Below are 16,067 nucleotides of genomic sequence, written 5' to 3'. Positions count from 1 at the left end.
CCTAATCTCTCACTCATTTGCCTACTCCCAATGTTTCAGACACAAGTTGGCCCAGCAGCAGACTCTCAGACACTTGCACAACCCCAGTCTCTCAGACACTTGTTCACTCTTCTCTATGAGCTCAGGCACTCTCTCCCCCTTTGCCAGCAGCTCAGACATCTGCACACCAAACTCCAGTCTCTCAGTCACTTGGCCGCCCACTGCCAGTCTCTCAGATAGTCACAGTCACGCAGCACAGAAAAAGGCCCTCTGGTCCATCCAGCATATGCCAAACATAATCCCAAACTAAACTAGTCCCATTTGTCTGCTCCTGGACCATATCGTTCCAAATGTTTTCTATTCATGTACTTCTCTAAATGCCAACTAAACATTCTGACTGTGCCCGTATCCACCACTTTCTCAGGAAGTTCATTCTAAATGCGAATAATCCTCTGTGTAAAAAAAAACTGCCCTTCATGTCTTTTAAAAATCTCTTTAAATTTAAAAATATGCCCCTTGTCTTGAAATTCCCCTTCTAGGGAAAAGACACCTACCATTAAAAACCAAAAGAACTGCGGATGCTGTAAATCAGGAACAAAAACAAAGTTGCTGGAAAAGCTCAGCAGGTCTGGCAGCATCTGTGAAGGAGAAAACAGAGTTAACGTTTCGGGTCCAGTGACCTCCTATGCTCCAGTGAAAAATGTCCCAGCCCATCCAGCCTTTCTTTATAATTTAAACCTTCCATATCCAGCAACACCCTTGTAAATCTCTTCTGAATTCACCGAAGCTTAATAACACCCTTCCTATAACACAGCAACCAGAACGGGACACAGTACACCAGAAGAAGCCTCACTAATGTCCTGTACAACATCAACATAACTTCACAACTCCACACTCAAAGGACTGAGTAATGAAGGCAAGCGTGCTAAACACCTTTTTAACCACCCTATCTATACGTGATGCAAACTTCAAAGAATTATGTACTCAACCCCTAGGTCCCTCTTTTTTTACAAGATTACTCAAGGCCCTTCCATTCGCTTGCCCAATCCCAGTCTCTCAATAAATGCTCGCCAAAACACAATCATTCATACTTTACCTTGCCCTTTGCCAGGAACTCAGACATTTGCGCACAAAATTTGCTCACCCCAGTGTTTCATTCACTTGCTTGCCCAACCCTAGTTGCTCTGAAACCTGCTCTCTCAAACTCAGTCTCTCAGTTACTCACTCGCCCAACTAAAATAGCCTGGACATTCGCTTGCCTACCCCTAAGTCTCTTAGATAGGCGCTCACCCAACCCGAGACTTTCAGACACTCACTCACCCCAAACCCAGTCACTCAATCCCCTGCTTGCCCTTGGCCAGACTCTCATTTGAGGAGCCTTCCACGATGCCACCTCTCTTTACTGTAACAATTGATTCCCCTCCTCTCCCCCTCATCTTTTCCTGTACAACTCAGGATTTTCCTTTATTGTATGTCCCTTTTTTGCTCTTCTAATTTCTTTTTTTAAGTTCCTTCCTGCATGCTCTATACCCCTCAAGGACTTCGGTAGTATTCATCCCTCCGTATCTATAATAAGTCTTCCTTTTTCTTTTTATCCAACCTTTGTATCCCTTGATATCCAGAGTTCATTGGATTTGTTGGTCCCACTCTTTATCTTTATTGTAATATGATGGCCTTGTATGCTTCATATTTTCTTCTTGAATGTATCCTACAGTTCTGACACAAATTTCTCTTGAAGTATCTGCTTCTAGTTTAGGCCAAATCATATCTGATCTCATTAAAATCACCTTCCCCCATTCAGAACTTTAATATAGGACCTATCCTTACCCTTTTCTGTAACAATCTTGAATCCAATGGAGTTTGCAAAATGCTGGCCCACTGATACTTCAACCATTTTCCCAGTTTCATTTCCTAAAATCAAATCCAGGATAGCTTTCTCAGGTAAGAACTTTCACGTACTGGCTCAAGCTGCTGCCCTGGATATACTTTAAGAATTCTGCTTCCCCTAAACCTTTCACACTATGACTATTCCAGTTAACGTTGGGTAAGTTGAAATCCCCTACTGTCATTACTTTAACGCTTCTCTGAAATTTGTCTACATGTCTACTCTCCTATTTCTCTTGGACTGTTAAGGAGCCTGGAGTATACTCCCAGCAATGTGCTTGCTCCTTTTTGACTCTTAAGTTCTACCCATGTGGCTTAATTTAGTCATTGAGTCTTACACCACAGAAGAGGCCCTCTGGCTCATAGATTGGTGCAGAATCAATCTACACTAATCCTACTTTCCAGCACTTGGCCCATAGCCTTGAATGTTCTGACATTTCCATCACTCTTCCACATATTTTTTCCCACCTCTACTAATATACGGATAGTGTATTCATGATTCCCACGATCTTGATTGAAAAAAATCCTCATATCCACTCTAAACCTCCTGCCTTTCACCTTAAAAATACCCTTGTTAATGATCCTTTGACTTGCTATCCACCCCATCCAGCGTTCCCTGTTTCAAAGAAAACAACCTGAGCCTGTCCAGCCTGTCTTCATAGCTAAAATGCTGCACCCCAGGCAACATCCTGGTAAATCTCTTCTGCACTGCCTCCAGTGCAATTACATCCTTCCTATAGGGAGATGACCAGAACAGCAAACAGTACTCTAGCTGTTTTATACAGCTCCAACATAATTTCCCTGCCCTTATAATCCATGTTGCAGAGGATAAAAATAAGTGTCTCCAATGCCTTCTTAACTAATGCATTAATCTGTCTTGCTGCCTTCAAGGATAAGCACAGTTCCTCTGAGCTTCCTAGTGTCCTGCCATTCATTGAGTACTCCCTTGTTTCGTTACTTCTTCCTAAGTGCATCTCCTTACACTTTCAGGGTTAAATTCCATCTGTCACTGAACTGCCCATCTGATCAACCCATCTATAATCTTCCTTTGAGGAGGCGTTTAAAGTGTCATTCCTCCTCGCTGCTGTAATTGATTCCCTGATCAATACTGTGATACCCCCATCGTCTTTTACCTTCTTCCCTGTCTCGCCTGAAGACCCTATATCCTGGAATACTGAGCTGCCAATTCTGCCCCTCTTTCAACAATGTCTCAGTAACAGCAGTGATATCATACTACCATGTATTAACTTGTGCCCTCAACTCATCTGTCCTCCCCACACTTTACAATTCTTCAAGTTTTGTATCATCTGCAAAATTTGAAATTGCCCCCAGCAAACCAAGATCTGGGTCACTAATCTATATCAGGAAAAGCAAGGGCTCAATATTAACTCCAGGGAATTCCACAACAAACACTCCCCCAGCCCGAAAAATATCCTTTAACCATTGCTCTCCGTTTCCTATCACTCAGCCAATTTTGTATTTATGTTGCTACTGATTCTTTTATTCCACGTCTTACAACTTTCCTCACGTTTGTTGAATGGCATTTGAAGAACCTTCTGGAAGTTCATGTACACTACATCAAGAGCATTACTCTCAGTAAGCTCGATATTTCTTCAAAAAACTTCAGTAAGTTAGTTGAACATGATTTTCCCACTGGAAATCCATGTTGACTCTTCCTACTCAACCCACTGTTTTTTCCATGTAACCGCTAATTCTATCCCAAATTATTAGCTATCCTAAATAATGTGTAGGTTTAATTGCAAATGTGTATGTAATTTCCGTTTAATGGTTGTACATTTAACAAAACTGTTTAAAAAAGCAAGAAAAAGTGGTATGGTCAGTAAAATGCCAAGTAGCCTTTGAAAAGTGAAGGCAATCCTCACAAATGAACTTTGACGACCATCCTTGGTTTTCTAGAGCTTTCAAAATGGCAAACAATGCTAGTGACTTGGAGGTTGGTGCAGTCTTGTTACACATGATGAGCTTGGAATAGAGAGGCCATTGGGGTATTTTGCGAAGAAACTAACCCACTATCAGAACAAGTATTGTACTGTAGGAGAAGAAATTTCGGGATTATTATTTGCTCTTTCAACATCTTGAAGTTCATGTTGGACTTGGTAACAAATAAATACTAATTTACATTGATAATAATCCAGTGATCTTTATTGAAAATTTAAAATTCAGGATCTGAGACTAATAAAGTAGACTCTTTTCTTACAACCCTTAAATGCATTAATTATTTACAGACCGATAAAGGTAATCTAATTTCCCTAAGTGTAAAATTTTGGAATTCGTGAGAGGTTGAAGAAATGCTAGGATTGTACTGGGTATGTGTTTTGTGATTTGTGTATCATATAGTTTGCAATGAAACACATTATTGAAATGGAGTTACTTCTTTTAAGGATGAAAACATGTAAATATATTTTTATGTATTTTTGGACTGTCAACTGAAGTGAGAAGTTTTTGGAGGCAGGTATCTTGACATTTATTGTAAGCACTGTTTACATCATTGCTGGTTAAAGCAATGGTAGAAAGGCAGGCAAGCTGGATCCAAGTGTGTTGACAAATGGAGATTCGGACTTCAATAATTGATTATTCTGTGGACTAGTGACTAGTTACTGATAACTAAGTGATTAGTTCTCAGGAGGCTGAACAGCTTGGTACCGTGAACCTCCACCGGTTAAGAAGCTCTCTATTCTCTGCAGTAAAGCTACCTTAAGCCTAAAACAAACCATTTATCTCTCCTTCAGCTGTGACTTTTAGAAACCTTTTTATAAATATGAACCAGCCATACTATGCCTCTTGCAAAGTAGTGAAAGCATCCAGAGAAGAATGAGCAACTAGCAGCCTTTTGATCAGCATAGGAATTATCTCAGTAGTTCAGGAAGCACCGAACCGTTTTCCCCGTTTTTAAATCTGCCCATAGCACCCATTTCCTTTCCTGTCTGTGTGCAAGGGGGAAGATTATAAATGGGATTAGAATTTTAACTAGTTATGTGTTGACAGTTCATAATCGCTTAGGCTAGAGTCGATTGACTTGGAAACACTGTAATCCTTGTTAAACCTGATCCATGCTTTCTATCAACTTGGGTCTCAAAATCAGGTAAACTGGAGAATTCTGTGTACTTCAAAAAATCTTTAACTTTTGTGCAGTGTCAGGGAATGACATAACTTGATTTCCAGCATGCTACACCAGTGAGGTGTAACATTTACTAAATGCTCTTTCCACTGAAACATGGCGTTGCCTATTTCCTTTCCAAAATTAGATCTAGCATGGCACCCTGTCTTATCAGCTCAGAATCATACTGAACAAGGAAGTTCTCAAACACAGACTTCACAAATTCTGCTCTTTTTTGCCCTTTACATTGTTATTTTCCCAATTATATGAAAAAATAAGATCCTAATTGTCAATAGTTTTGCATCTTTGCAATTTTTCGACAAAGTTAGTAGTTTCTATTGTTTTCCCAACATTGTAAAGTCTATACCTTTTTATTTTTCTGTTCTTGAATGTGGAAATGGGAAAAGAACTGTTTTAATAGAACAAAGATAGCTGAAGAACTGTGCACTTTTTAAAAGCAAGTAACCTCACATTCACTCTAAGTACTGTTTACACAGCTGCTTGTACAAGTAGTAGTGGAAGCCTATGTTACAGATGAGCTAGAACTAAGCGGGGTGTACAAACGGAGACAACCGATTTGGCTGACAACAAGTAGTTGCTCAGACTGTGAAGTAATGATCAGTTTTTGATGAAAGGCCTCCTATCTGCCAACAATTTGTAATTGGCTCTCAAGTAGCTGAACAATTTAGGATGTGTACATTTGTGAGAAGCAATCAAATCTCTACCCGTGCAGTAGCCATTTTTTTTCTCTGCAATATAAAACACATCAAGCTTGAAGAAAACAAGTTTACTTCCCCTTTACAGTTGCTGTAAGGTGTGGCTTTTAATTTGTAAGTCAAAGACCTACATGAATTTGAGGTGGGAGGCGGAAAGTTCAAATGAGATATGAGGGGCATGTTTTTTTACATAAGAGTGTGGTAGGAATCTGAAACGCGCTCCTTCAAACAAGTGAAATTATTAGGTTTACTGGATGGTGTGGTGGCTCAGTGGCTCACTGCTGCCTCACAGCGCTAGGGACCCAGGTTTGATTTCACTCTCGGGTGACTGTCTGTGTGGAGTTGCATGTTCTCCCTGTGTCTGCGTGGATTTCCGCCAGGTGCTACGGTTTCCTCCCACAGTCCAAAGATGTGGAAGTTAAGTGAATTGGCCTTGCTAAATTACCCATAGTGTTCAGGGATGTATAGGTTAGACGTGTTAGCCATTGGAAAATGCAGGGTTACAGGTTTAGGGTAGGGGGTTGGGTCTGGGTGGGATCCTCTATGGTCGGTTGGTGTGGACTTGTAGGGCCAAATGGCCCGTTTCTACACCGTTACAGGTTCTCTGATTCCATGGAAACCCTGTGGACAGGGTCACTGCGCTGTGTTCCAGTCTTTCCTTCCACCATAACACCTATATTTCTTTTCCTGTCAGTGTGTGTCTATATGTATATGTGTTAAGACAGAATTTATGAGGGAGAGTTTTAACTTGTAGAGTGACAGCTAACCTTTTATTAAATGGCACCTATGGGACCCATGTTCTGCCAACCAAGGTCTAAAATACAGAAATTGTAGAATTTTGTGTACTTTTCAAAATCTTTAACTTTTGTGCTGCCCTTGCAAATAGAAGGACTTGATTTCTAGCACATTATTGCTGTGAGGCTTAACACTGTCTTAGGGGGCTACAACAACGGGAAGAACAATTTACATTTACACAGCTGCAAATAAAAACTGTGGATGATGGAGATTTTAAAAAGTGCTGGAAAAACTCAGCAGGTCTAGCAGAATTCATGGAGAGAAAATGAGTTAGCATTTTGAGTCAAGAGGACTCTTATAGAATCAAAAACAGTTACAGAAATAGAAGGAGTTTGAAAACAAGGATGAGAATTTTAAAATCGAGACGTTCCCTAATTGAAGCAATGTAGGTCAGTGAGCAAAGAGATGACGGATAAATAGAACTCAGTGCAAGTCATGGATGGTAGAAGATCAAATCCAACTCAGTGGTGTGGAATTGTCATGTCAAGATGGAACAAAAGCAGATAGGAGTTTCAGCAGCAGATAATACAAGGCAAGAACTGAGTCAGGTAATGGGCAGGATTTTACCAAATTCTGTTGGACAATGGAGAGTCAGTGAACATGATCTATTTGGATTTCTAGCAGGCTTTTAACAAGATGCTACACAGGATGCTACTAAATTGACGTCAACTTCCCTAATTGTGACTTCAACTTCCCTAATATAGACTGAAACCTCTTAAGTGCAAATAGTTTGGATGGAACAGTTTTTGTCAGGTGTATCCAGGAAAGATTTCTGACTAAATATGTAGATAGGCCGAACAGAAGGGAGGCCATATTGGATTTGGTGCTCGGCAACAAATCAGGCCAGGTGTCAGATTTCTCCGTGGGAGCGCATTTCGGTGATAGTGATCACAACTCCCTGACCTTCACTATAGTCATGGAGCGGGATAGGAGCAGGCGGTATGGGAAAGTATTTAATTGGGGGAGAGGGAACTACAATGCTATTAGGCAAGAACTGTGGAGCAGAAATTGGGAACAGATGTTCTCAGGGAAATCCATGACAGAAATACGGAGGTTGTTTAGGGTGCACTTGCTATGAGTACTGGATAGGTTTGTCCCACTGAGGCAAGGAAGGGATGGTCAGGTGAAGGAACCTTGGATGACAAGACATGTGGAACATCTAGTCAAGAGGAAGAAGGAAGCTTACTTAAGGCTGAGGAAGCAAGTATCTAGAGAGTTGCAAGGTAGTCAGGAAGGAACTGAAAAATGGACTTAGGATAGCGAGAAGGAGGTACGTAAAAGTAGGATTAAGGAAAACCCCAAGGCTTTCTATACTTATGTGAGGAACAAGGGGATGGCCAGAGTGAGAGTAGGGTCAATCAAGGATAGTGGAGGGAATTTGTGCTTGGAGGAGTTGGAGGTGGTAGGGGAGGTCCTTAATGAATACTTTGCTTCAGTATTCACCAGTGAGAGGGACCTTGACGTTTGTGAGGAGAGCATGAAACAGGCTGATATGCTCGAACAGGTCGATGTTAGGAAGGAGGATGTGCTCGAAACTTTGAAAAACATGAGGATAGATAAGTCCCCTGGGCCAGACGGGATATACCCAAGGCTTAATATGGGAAGCGAGGTAAGAGATTGCTGCGCCTTTGGCGATGATCTTTGCGTTCTCACTGTCCACTGGAGTAGTACCAGATGATTGGAAGCTGGCAAATTTTATTCCCTTGTTCAAGGAAGGGAATAGGGATAATCCTAGGAATTACAGACCAGTCAGTCTTGCTTCTGTGGTGGGCAAATTATTGGAGAGGATTCTGAGATAGTATTTATGATTGTTTGGAAAAGCACAGTTTGATTAGAAATAGTCAGCATAGCTTTGAGGGGGGCAGCTCATGCCTCACAAGCCTTAGTGAATTCTTTGAGGATGTGACAAAACACATTGATGAAGTTTGAGCAGTAGATGTGGTGTAAATGGATTTTAGCAAGGCATTTGATAAGGTTCCCCATGGTAGGCTCATTCAGAAAGTTAGGAGGCATGGGATTCAGGGAAATTTGGCTGTCTGGATGCAGAATTGGCTGTCCAATAGAAGACAGAGGGTGGCAGTACATGGAAAGTATTCAGCCTGGAGCTCGGTGACCATTGGTGTTCTGCAGGGATCTGTTCTGGGACGCCTGCTCTTTGTGATCTTTATAAATGACTTGCATGAGGAAGTGGAAGGGTGGGGTAGTAAGTTTACTGATGACACGAAGGAATTGTGGATAGTGTGGAGAGCTGTTGTAGGTTGCAATGGGACATTGACAGGATGCAGAGCTGGGCAAAGAAGTGGCAGATGGAATTCAACCCAGAATATTGTGAAGTGATTCATTTTGGAAGGTCGAATTTGAATGCAGATTACAGGGTTAATGGCAGGATTCTTGGCAGTGTGGAGGAGCAGAGGGATCTTGGGGTCCATGTCTATAGATCCCTCAAAGTTGCTACCCAAGGTGATAGGGTTGTTAAGAAGGCGTACGGTGTGTTGGCTTTCATTGGCAGGGGAATTGAGTTTAAGAGCCGCAAGGTTATGCTACAGCTCTATAAAACCCTGTGGTTAGACCACACTTGGAACATTGTGTTCAGTTCTGGTCACCTCATTACAGGAAGGATGTGGAAGCTTTAGAAAGGGTGCAGAGGAGATTTATCAGGATGCTGCCTGACTGGAGGGCAGGTCTCCTGAGGAAAGGTTGAGGGAGCTAGGGCTTTCTTCATTAGAGCGAAGAAGGATGAGAGGTGACTTGATAGAGATGTACAAGATGTTGAGAGGCATAGATAGAGTGGATACCCAGAGACTTTTTCCCAGGGTGGAAATGACTATTACGAGGGGGTATAATTTTAAGGTGATTGGAGGAAGGTATGGGGAGATGTCAGAAGTAGGCTCTTTGCACAGAAAACTGTGGGTGCGTGGAATGCGCTGCTGGCGGTGGTAGTGGAGTCAGATACATTAGGGGCATTTAAGCAACTCTTGGATAGGCACATGGATTTTAGTAAAATGTATGGTATACAGGGTAGTTTGATCTTAGAGTAGGATAATAGGACGGCACAACATCATGGGCCGAAGGGCCTGTACTGTGCTGTACTGTTCTACGTTCTAAATAAGATAAGAGCCCATGGTGCTCGGGGTATGGTCCTGGCATATATAGAGGATTGGCTGACTGGCAGAAGTCAGAAAGTAGGGATAAAGAGGTCTTTTTCATGATGACAGCCAGTGACTAGTGGACTTCCACAGCAGTCCTTGCTGGAACTGCAACTATTCACATTATACATTGACGATCTGGACGAAAGAACTGAGGGCACTGGGTTTAGTTTGCAGATGACACAAAGATAGGTGGTGGGGCAGGTAGTGTTGAGGAAGTGGGAAGGCTGCAGAACGAGTTGAACAGGCTTAGCAGAGTGGGCAAAAAAGTGGCAGATGGAATACAATATGGGAAAATATGAGGAAATGCACTTTGGTAGGAAGAATAAAGACATAGACTATTTTCTAAATGGGGAAAGGCTTCAGAAATCTGAAGTACAAAGGGACTGTATCAGACTCTGGTCAGACTGCATTTGGAACACTGTGAGCAGTTTTGAGCCCTGTATCTAAGGAAGGATGTGCTGGCATTGGAGGGTTTCAGAGGAGGTTTCTAAGAATGATCGCAGAGATGAAGGGCTTGTCATATGAGAAACAGTTGAGGACTCTGGGTCTGCACTCAATGGAGTTTAGAAGGATGAGAGGAGGGGTCCTGATTGACACTTACAGAATACCAATAGGCCTGCAAAGAGTGGACATGAAGAAGATGTTTCCACTAGTGGCTGACTAATACCTGAAGGCATGGGCTTAGAGTGAAAACAGAAATAGACAGGTTCATGACTAGTTAGGGATCAAGGATTATAGGGAGAACGCAGGAGAATTGGGTTGAACAACATATCAGCCATGATTGAATGGCAAAGCAGACTCAATGGGCCAAATGGCCTAATTCTGCTCTTTTATCGTATGAACTAACGCCATCAAAGTTCCGTTATTGGCCAGAAACACGTGCCAGCAAGATGTACTGGTGGCTGGCAGGACTACTCCCTTAATTATCAAGTGGAAGCTAATTAAATAATTGCCACGCCAGTTGCTATCCTGTTTAGGATGGCCATTCATCCCCAGTAGCTTCCAGCCATAAGAGGGTGAATAGCTCAGCAGTGACCGTGGTTGAGGAAGGTACGGTGCAGCCCTCAGCAGGAAAATTAAAGAAACATAAAATGATGGAGAGGAAACATCTCCGAGGCAATTGCTGGATGCGTGACCCCTGTTTGCTAAAAGAAAGGCCAGCTCAGCCTGCAAGTGGAAGGCTACTTCCATTTAATTGGCACCTACGAAAGTAACTGGGGCATTGATCTACAAAATACCAACTGCCTGAAAAGATGACTCTCATGAGGGCCTTTGCATATGGAAATTGATTACCACTGCCCGATCTTATTCCTACAGGATATTACCATTGGTAAAATGACCCAACAGTAGGGTGTGGTTAGGCAGCAGATCTTCCTGGTCACCCCAGCCTGTTCCCGGTTTGTACTGCCAGCAAAATTCTGTCATATTGTTATGTAAGTGGAAATAGGTAGCCTTGGCAAAAGTGCGGATATATAGTTGGAGATTCTATGAAGTTTGGTTTTGTCTCTCAGCTTAGAAAAGTTAAGTACCATAAAGTTATAGGGATGAATTTTTTGGACAATATTGTCTCTTGCTCTGCCACCCAAAGGGTCGATGGAGAACGCATTCTTGCCAATCACAGCAGCCAACAGCCATTTATTTTGCCAATAAGTGTCAATTGTTTCAAGATAGGACTTCTGCACTTTACTGCAGTAGCATTTGTGCAGGTCTTGAACTACAAGTGCTCCCCAGATTCAAAACCCCCAAATTCAGGATCGATAAGTATTGGGGGTCTCATGGCGAGGGGTGGGTGGGGGCAGTAAGTGGAGATGGGAAGATGAGGGAGGAGCACCCATGACAGGGGTGTACATTAGCCTAAGATGTGGTGGGCAGTCCATTGACACAGGTAGCCCTCATAACTTCCCATCCAAGATCACAGGTCTGAAGAGGAGAACCTCTTAGCTTCTCCTTTGGCCTGAGCCCCTACTGCCAGCATCAAAATTGAGTTCAGATGGAAAGTAACCACGGTGGTCAATAATTGGCTACATATGGGCTTTGACTGATGCAAGGACAGGCTTCCCTGGGCCTCACCTGCCCCAGATAAAACCTAGGGCAGGTTGGGATTTGGCAGGAGAGCAGCAGGAAGTCTACTCAGGAAGTTTTAAGGGACTCCACTCACAGACCTGTCAGTGGAGGTCCGTAAAATTTTTCCATAAAGTCATAACGCCACAGAAAGAAGCCATTTAGCTCATTAAGAACCATTTCAGCATTTATGATGGAAATGTGTTTGAAGGGATTCAAACATGGAGTTTGAGAAAGATCAACACAGATTTTGGAGGCAATGGCACATTCAAGACTTCTGGAGAGAAATAGCATGTTGATGTAGTTTGTCAAAAAAAGAGGGATCAGCAGGGACCCTTGATGACAGAATATTTGAACAGAGCAGGACAGCTCCTCAGGTGATAAAACCATTCATAAAATCAACCAGAATGAAGGCTAGAAAGCACAATTGGGTGATCAACAGTTTAGTCATACAGTCATAGAGTCCTACAGCATGGAGACAGGCCCTTCAGCCCAAAAGGGTCCATGCCGACCAAAATGTCCATCCACGCTAACCCCAATTCCCTGCACTTGGCCCATATCCTTCTAAACTTTTCTTTATCAATGTATTCGTCTAAATGCCTTTTAAACCTTGTTAATGTACCCACCTCAACCATTTCTGCTGGCAGCTCATTCCATATGTGCACCATCCTCTGTGTAAAAAAAAAAGTTGGCCCTCAGGTTCCCATGTATTCTTTCCCCTTTTACCTTAAACTGATACCCTCTAGCCCTCGATTCCCCAACCCTGGAAAAAAGACTGAGGGCATTCATCCTCTCCATGCCTCTCACGATCTTATACACTTCAATCAATAAGATTCTCCCTCAGTCTCCTACGCTCTAAAGAACAAAGTCCGAGCTTGTCCAACCTCTCCAGATAAGTCTCCTTAAGTCCTGGCAACATCTTTGTAAATTTCTTCTGCACTCTTTCCAGTTTAATAACAACCTTCCAAGGTGGCCAAAACTGAACACAATACTCCAAGTGCAGCCTCACACCAATGTCCTGTACAACTGCAACATAACTTTCCCAACTTCTGTACTCAATGCCCTGCCGGATGAAGACCAGTGTGCCAAAAGTCTTCTTCACTGCCCTGTCTACCTGTGACTCCACTTGCAGAAAACCATGCACCTGAACTCCAAGGTCCCTCTGTTCCACTATATTCCTTAAGGCCCTGCCATTCACCATGAAACTCCTACCTTGATTTAACTTTCCAAAATGCAACACCTCACACACTTATCTATATTACACTCCATTTGCCATTTCTCGGCCCATTTCTCCAGCTGATCAAGATCCTGCTGCAATTTCTGACAACCTTCCTCACTGTCCACGATACCACCTATTTTAGTGTCATCTGCAAACTGATATAATGAACAATAATGGGCCTAGCACCAATCCCTGAGTCACACGACGAGTCACAGGCTTCCAGTCCGACAAGCATCCTTCCACTATTACTCCCTGCTTCCTACCATTAAGCCAACTGTGTATCCAACTTGCCAGTTCTCCCTGGATTCTGCGTGATCTAACCTTCCAGAGCAACCTATCATGTGGAATCTTATCAAAGGCCTTACTGAAATCCATGCAGACTACGTTTACCATCCTGTCCTCATCAACCTTCCTGGTCACTTCATCAAAGAACTCTAACAAATTTGTGAGGCATGATCTTCCAAGCACGAAGCCATGCTGACTATTCCTAATCAAACCCTCTCTTTCTAAGTGCATATATACCTTAACCCTCTTAAGTAACTTAGCTACCACAGATGTTAAGCTTACTGATCTATAATTCCCAGGCTTTTCTTTGCAGTCCTTCTTGAATAACGGCACAACATGTGGACCTCATCCGTGGCTAACGATGATGCAAATGACCTCACCTGTGGCTAATGATGATTCAAATTTCAGAATATGTTCAAGGAGGAGGAAGTGGGTCTTGAGCACTTGTCTCACTATACTATACCTGCTGAAGTTGGAGGCACCACATGCAGTTTTATCATGCTGCCGATGTATGTTGGTAACATTTCTCCAAAGCTCAATATGTTGACATTGTGTTCCTGTATGAGTCTGGTGAAATTGTCGTTCAGCTCTCTCAAAGCAGGTGAATCTACAGAAGATATTTGTGAATAAAGGTAATCAAAAAGTAGATAATTAATCCCTGTAAAAGTTCTAGTTTTAAGAGAGAACTATGATACACTCATTAAAATTCAACATTATTACAAAAAGGAAACTCTGGAGCAGTGGGTCTTCCATGTTTGAGATTTTATGAGATTAAGTACAGCAATCAATTAAGATTCCAGTAATTATGCTTGTGACCTGTCAGAGGCAACTGTATAACTATAATATTTAATATGTAATTTTTATGAAATGCAGCACTAAAACTAATTAAACAAACAAAAACTCTAAAACCTTCTGGTTTGTACATGAACCCCTCTTTCTTCAATGTTTTCCATTTCAACTACTAATATTCTGCAAGTCATTAAATTTTTGAGACCTACAGAGGCAGTCTGGGAAATGTTAGAGTGGCAAGAGGAGTTCAGGTGGAAAGTGGTCAATAATTGGCAATATATGGGCTTTCCTGCCGGGGGAGCTTGTAAATGCCTCGCCCTGCTGCTACTGATATTGAAACATGAATATTGCCATGTGGGAAATCACCAAGGGTTTGCTGCAGCCTGTTGGAAAAAATACTGTCTCCAATGGACGCACCTGGCAGCAAGTCAGGCACCCATGGGAAACGACGCAGTAACCCAACAGTGATCCAGTTGCAAATGCCACTCTCAATGGCCCTGGCAATCGTGCCACTGACCTACATTCCATGGCAACACTGAATATACTCAGTCCAGCATTGGCTATTGCTCCTGGTGACGCTGCTGAAATTGCACGTGAAATTTCCTCTGCCCGAACCAGAAATCTTATGGCAGCCAGGAGACTAGCTGATTGGGATGTAATCTCAAATGAGGCTGTGAAAATGTCTAGAACAGGATTGTTCTCAGCTCTCCAGCTAATAGATGGGCTCACAACCATGAACATTAAATTCTGTTTATGGTACAGAAGGCAGCTTATTTGTCCATTGAATTTACACCCCAGTGAAAGCTGGCAATCCCCTCAGCACCATTCCCCCACTCTACTCCAATAACCTTGCAACTTTATTTCCTACAGACACCCATCAAATGTCTTTTTGATCATCTCCATTTGCAGCATGCTGGTGGAGAGCAAGTTTCAGGGCATTATCACTTGCTGCATAAAAGCAAGGTCTTCACATTCCCACACACCTCTTATCCAAAACCTTATTCTGTGTCCCCAATTCCCGTGCCATTAAGTATATTGTGCCTCTCCCTAACCCATTCGCTAAAAAAGATTACCTCATCACTTCTCTGTATAAAATTCGATCAGCCATTTCTTTTTCTCAATCTATGAACCTATCTACGTCCTGCTGCAGTTGATTAGCATCAACTTCACTGTTTACCAGTACAAGTTTATTACATCTGCAAATTTTGAATATATATATATATATATATATATATATTTATCAGAAAAAGGAGCGTTCCAGCACTGACCCTTGGGGAACGCCATTGTCCACCATCCGCCAGCCGGAATAATAACCATTTACCATGACACGCTGTTTACTATGATTAGGCCAGATTATTCAATTTAATTTGACAGTATCCTTCCTATTCCATGAGCTGCAATTGTGATAACTAGCTGTTTATGTGGTTCTTTGTTAAATGCAGGTTTAGACAAAACCCAGTGTGGGTATATGAAAGGGAATCATGCTTAACTAATCTACTGGGGTTTATTGAGGACGTTAACTAGAAGAATAGAATAGGGAGAACCACTGGAGATTGTGTATTTGAATGTCAAGAAAGGTCCCGACAAGGTCCCATATAAGAGGCTAGTGAGAAAAATTAAGGCATAGGATTGGGGGTATTAAACTGGCATGGCTTGAGAATTCATAGACAGGAAACAGAGAGTGGGAACAAATGGGTCTTTTCCCAAGTGGCAGGTGGTGACAAGTGGTGTACCTCAGAGATCAGTGCATGGGCCCCAGCTATTCACAATACATGTAAATGACCTGGATGAGGGAACCTCATATTTCCAAGTTAGCTAATGACACAAAACTAGGTGGGATTGTGCGTTGTGAAGATGCCTTCAAGGTGATCTACTGACGTTGAGTAATTGGGTAAACATATGGTATTTGCAGGGTAACATGGATAAATATGAAGTTATACACTTTGGTGTGAAAAACAAAGGCAAAATATTATCTGAATGAGCGATACATTGGGAAATGTGGATGGAAAAAGGGATCTGGGTGTCCTTGTACACCAGTCAATGAACTTAAACAGGCAGATGCAGCAAGCAAT

The 16,067-nt window shown here is 42.3% G+C and overlaps 1 protein-coding gene across 1 annotated transcript in view; it reads right to left on the bottom strand.

Annotated features, from left to right (window-relative positions):
- Positions 1-16,067, bottom strand: part of serac1 (serine active site containing 1) — a 119,191-nt gene that overhangs the window by 10,982 nt on the left and 92,142 nt on the right. The window contains exon 9 of the mRNA XM_048600968.1: positions 13,670-13,813. Coding sequence (XP_048456925.1) covers positions 13,670-13,813 — 144 coding nt within the window. The remainder of the gene's footprint in view (positions 1-13,669; positions 13,814-16,067) is intronic.

Source organism: Rhincodon typus, chromosome 9, assembly GCF_021869965.1.
Source record: "Rhincodon typus isolate 14 chromosome 9, sRhiTyp1.1, whole genome shotgun sequence".
NCBI classification, from domain to species: domain Eukaryota; kingdom Metazoa; phylum Chordata; class Chondrichthyes; order Orectolobiformes; family Rhincodontidae; genus Rhincodon; species Rhincodon typus.
Note: the sequence above shows the minus strand (reverse complement) of the source record. Positions and strands in the feature narration are given on the sequence as shown.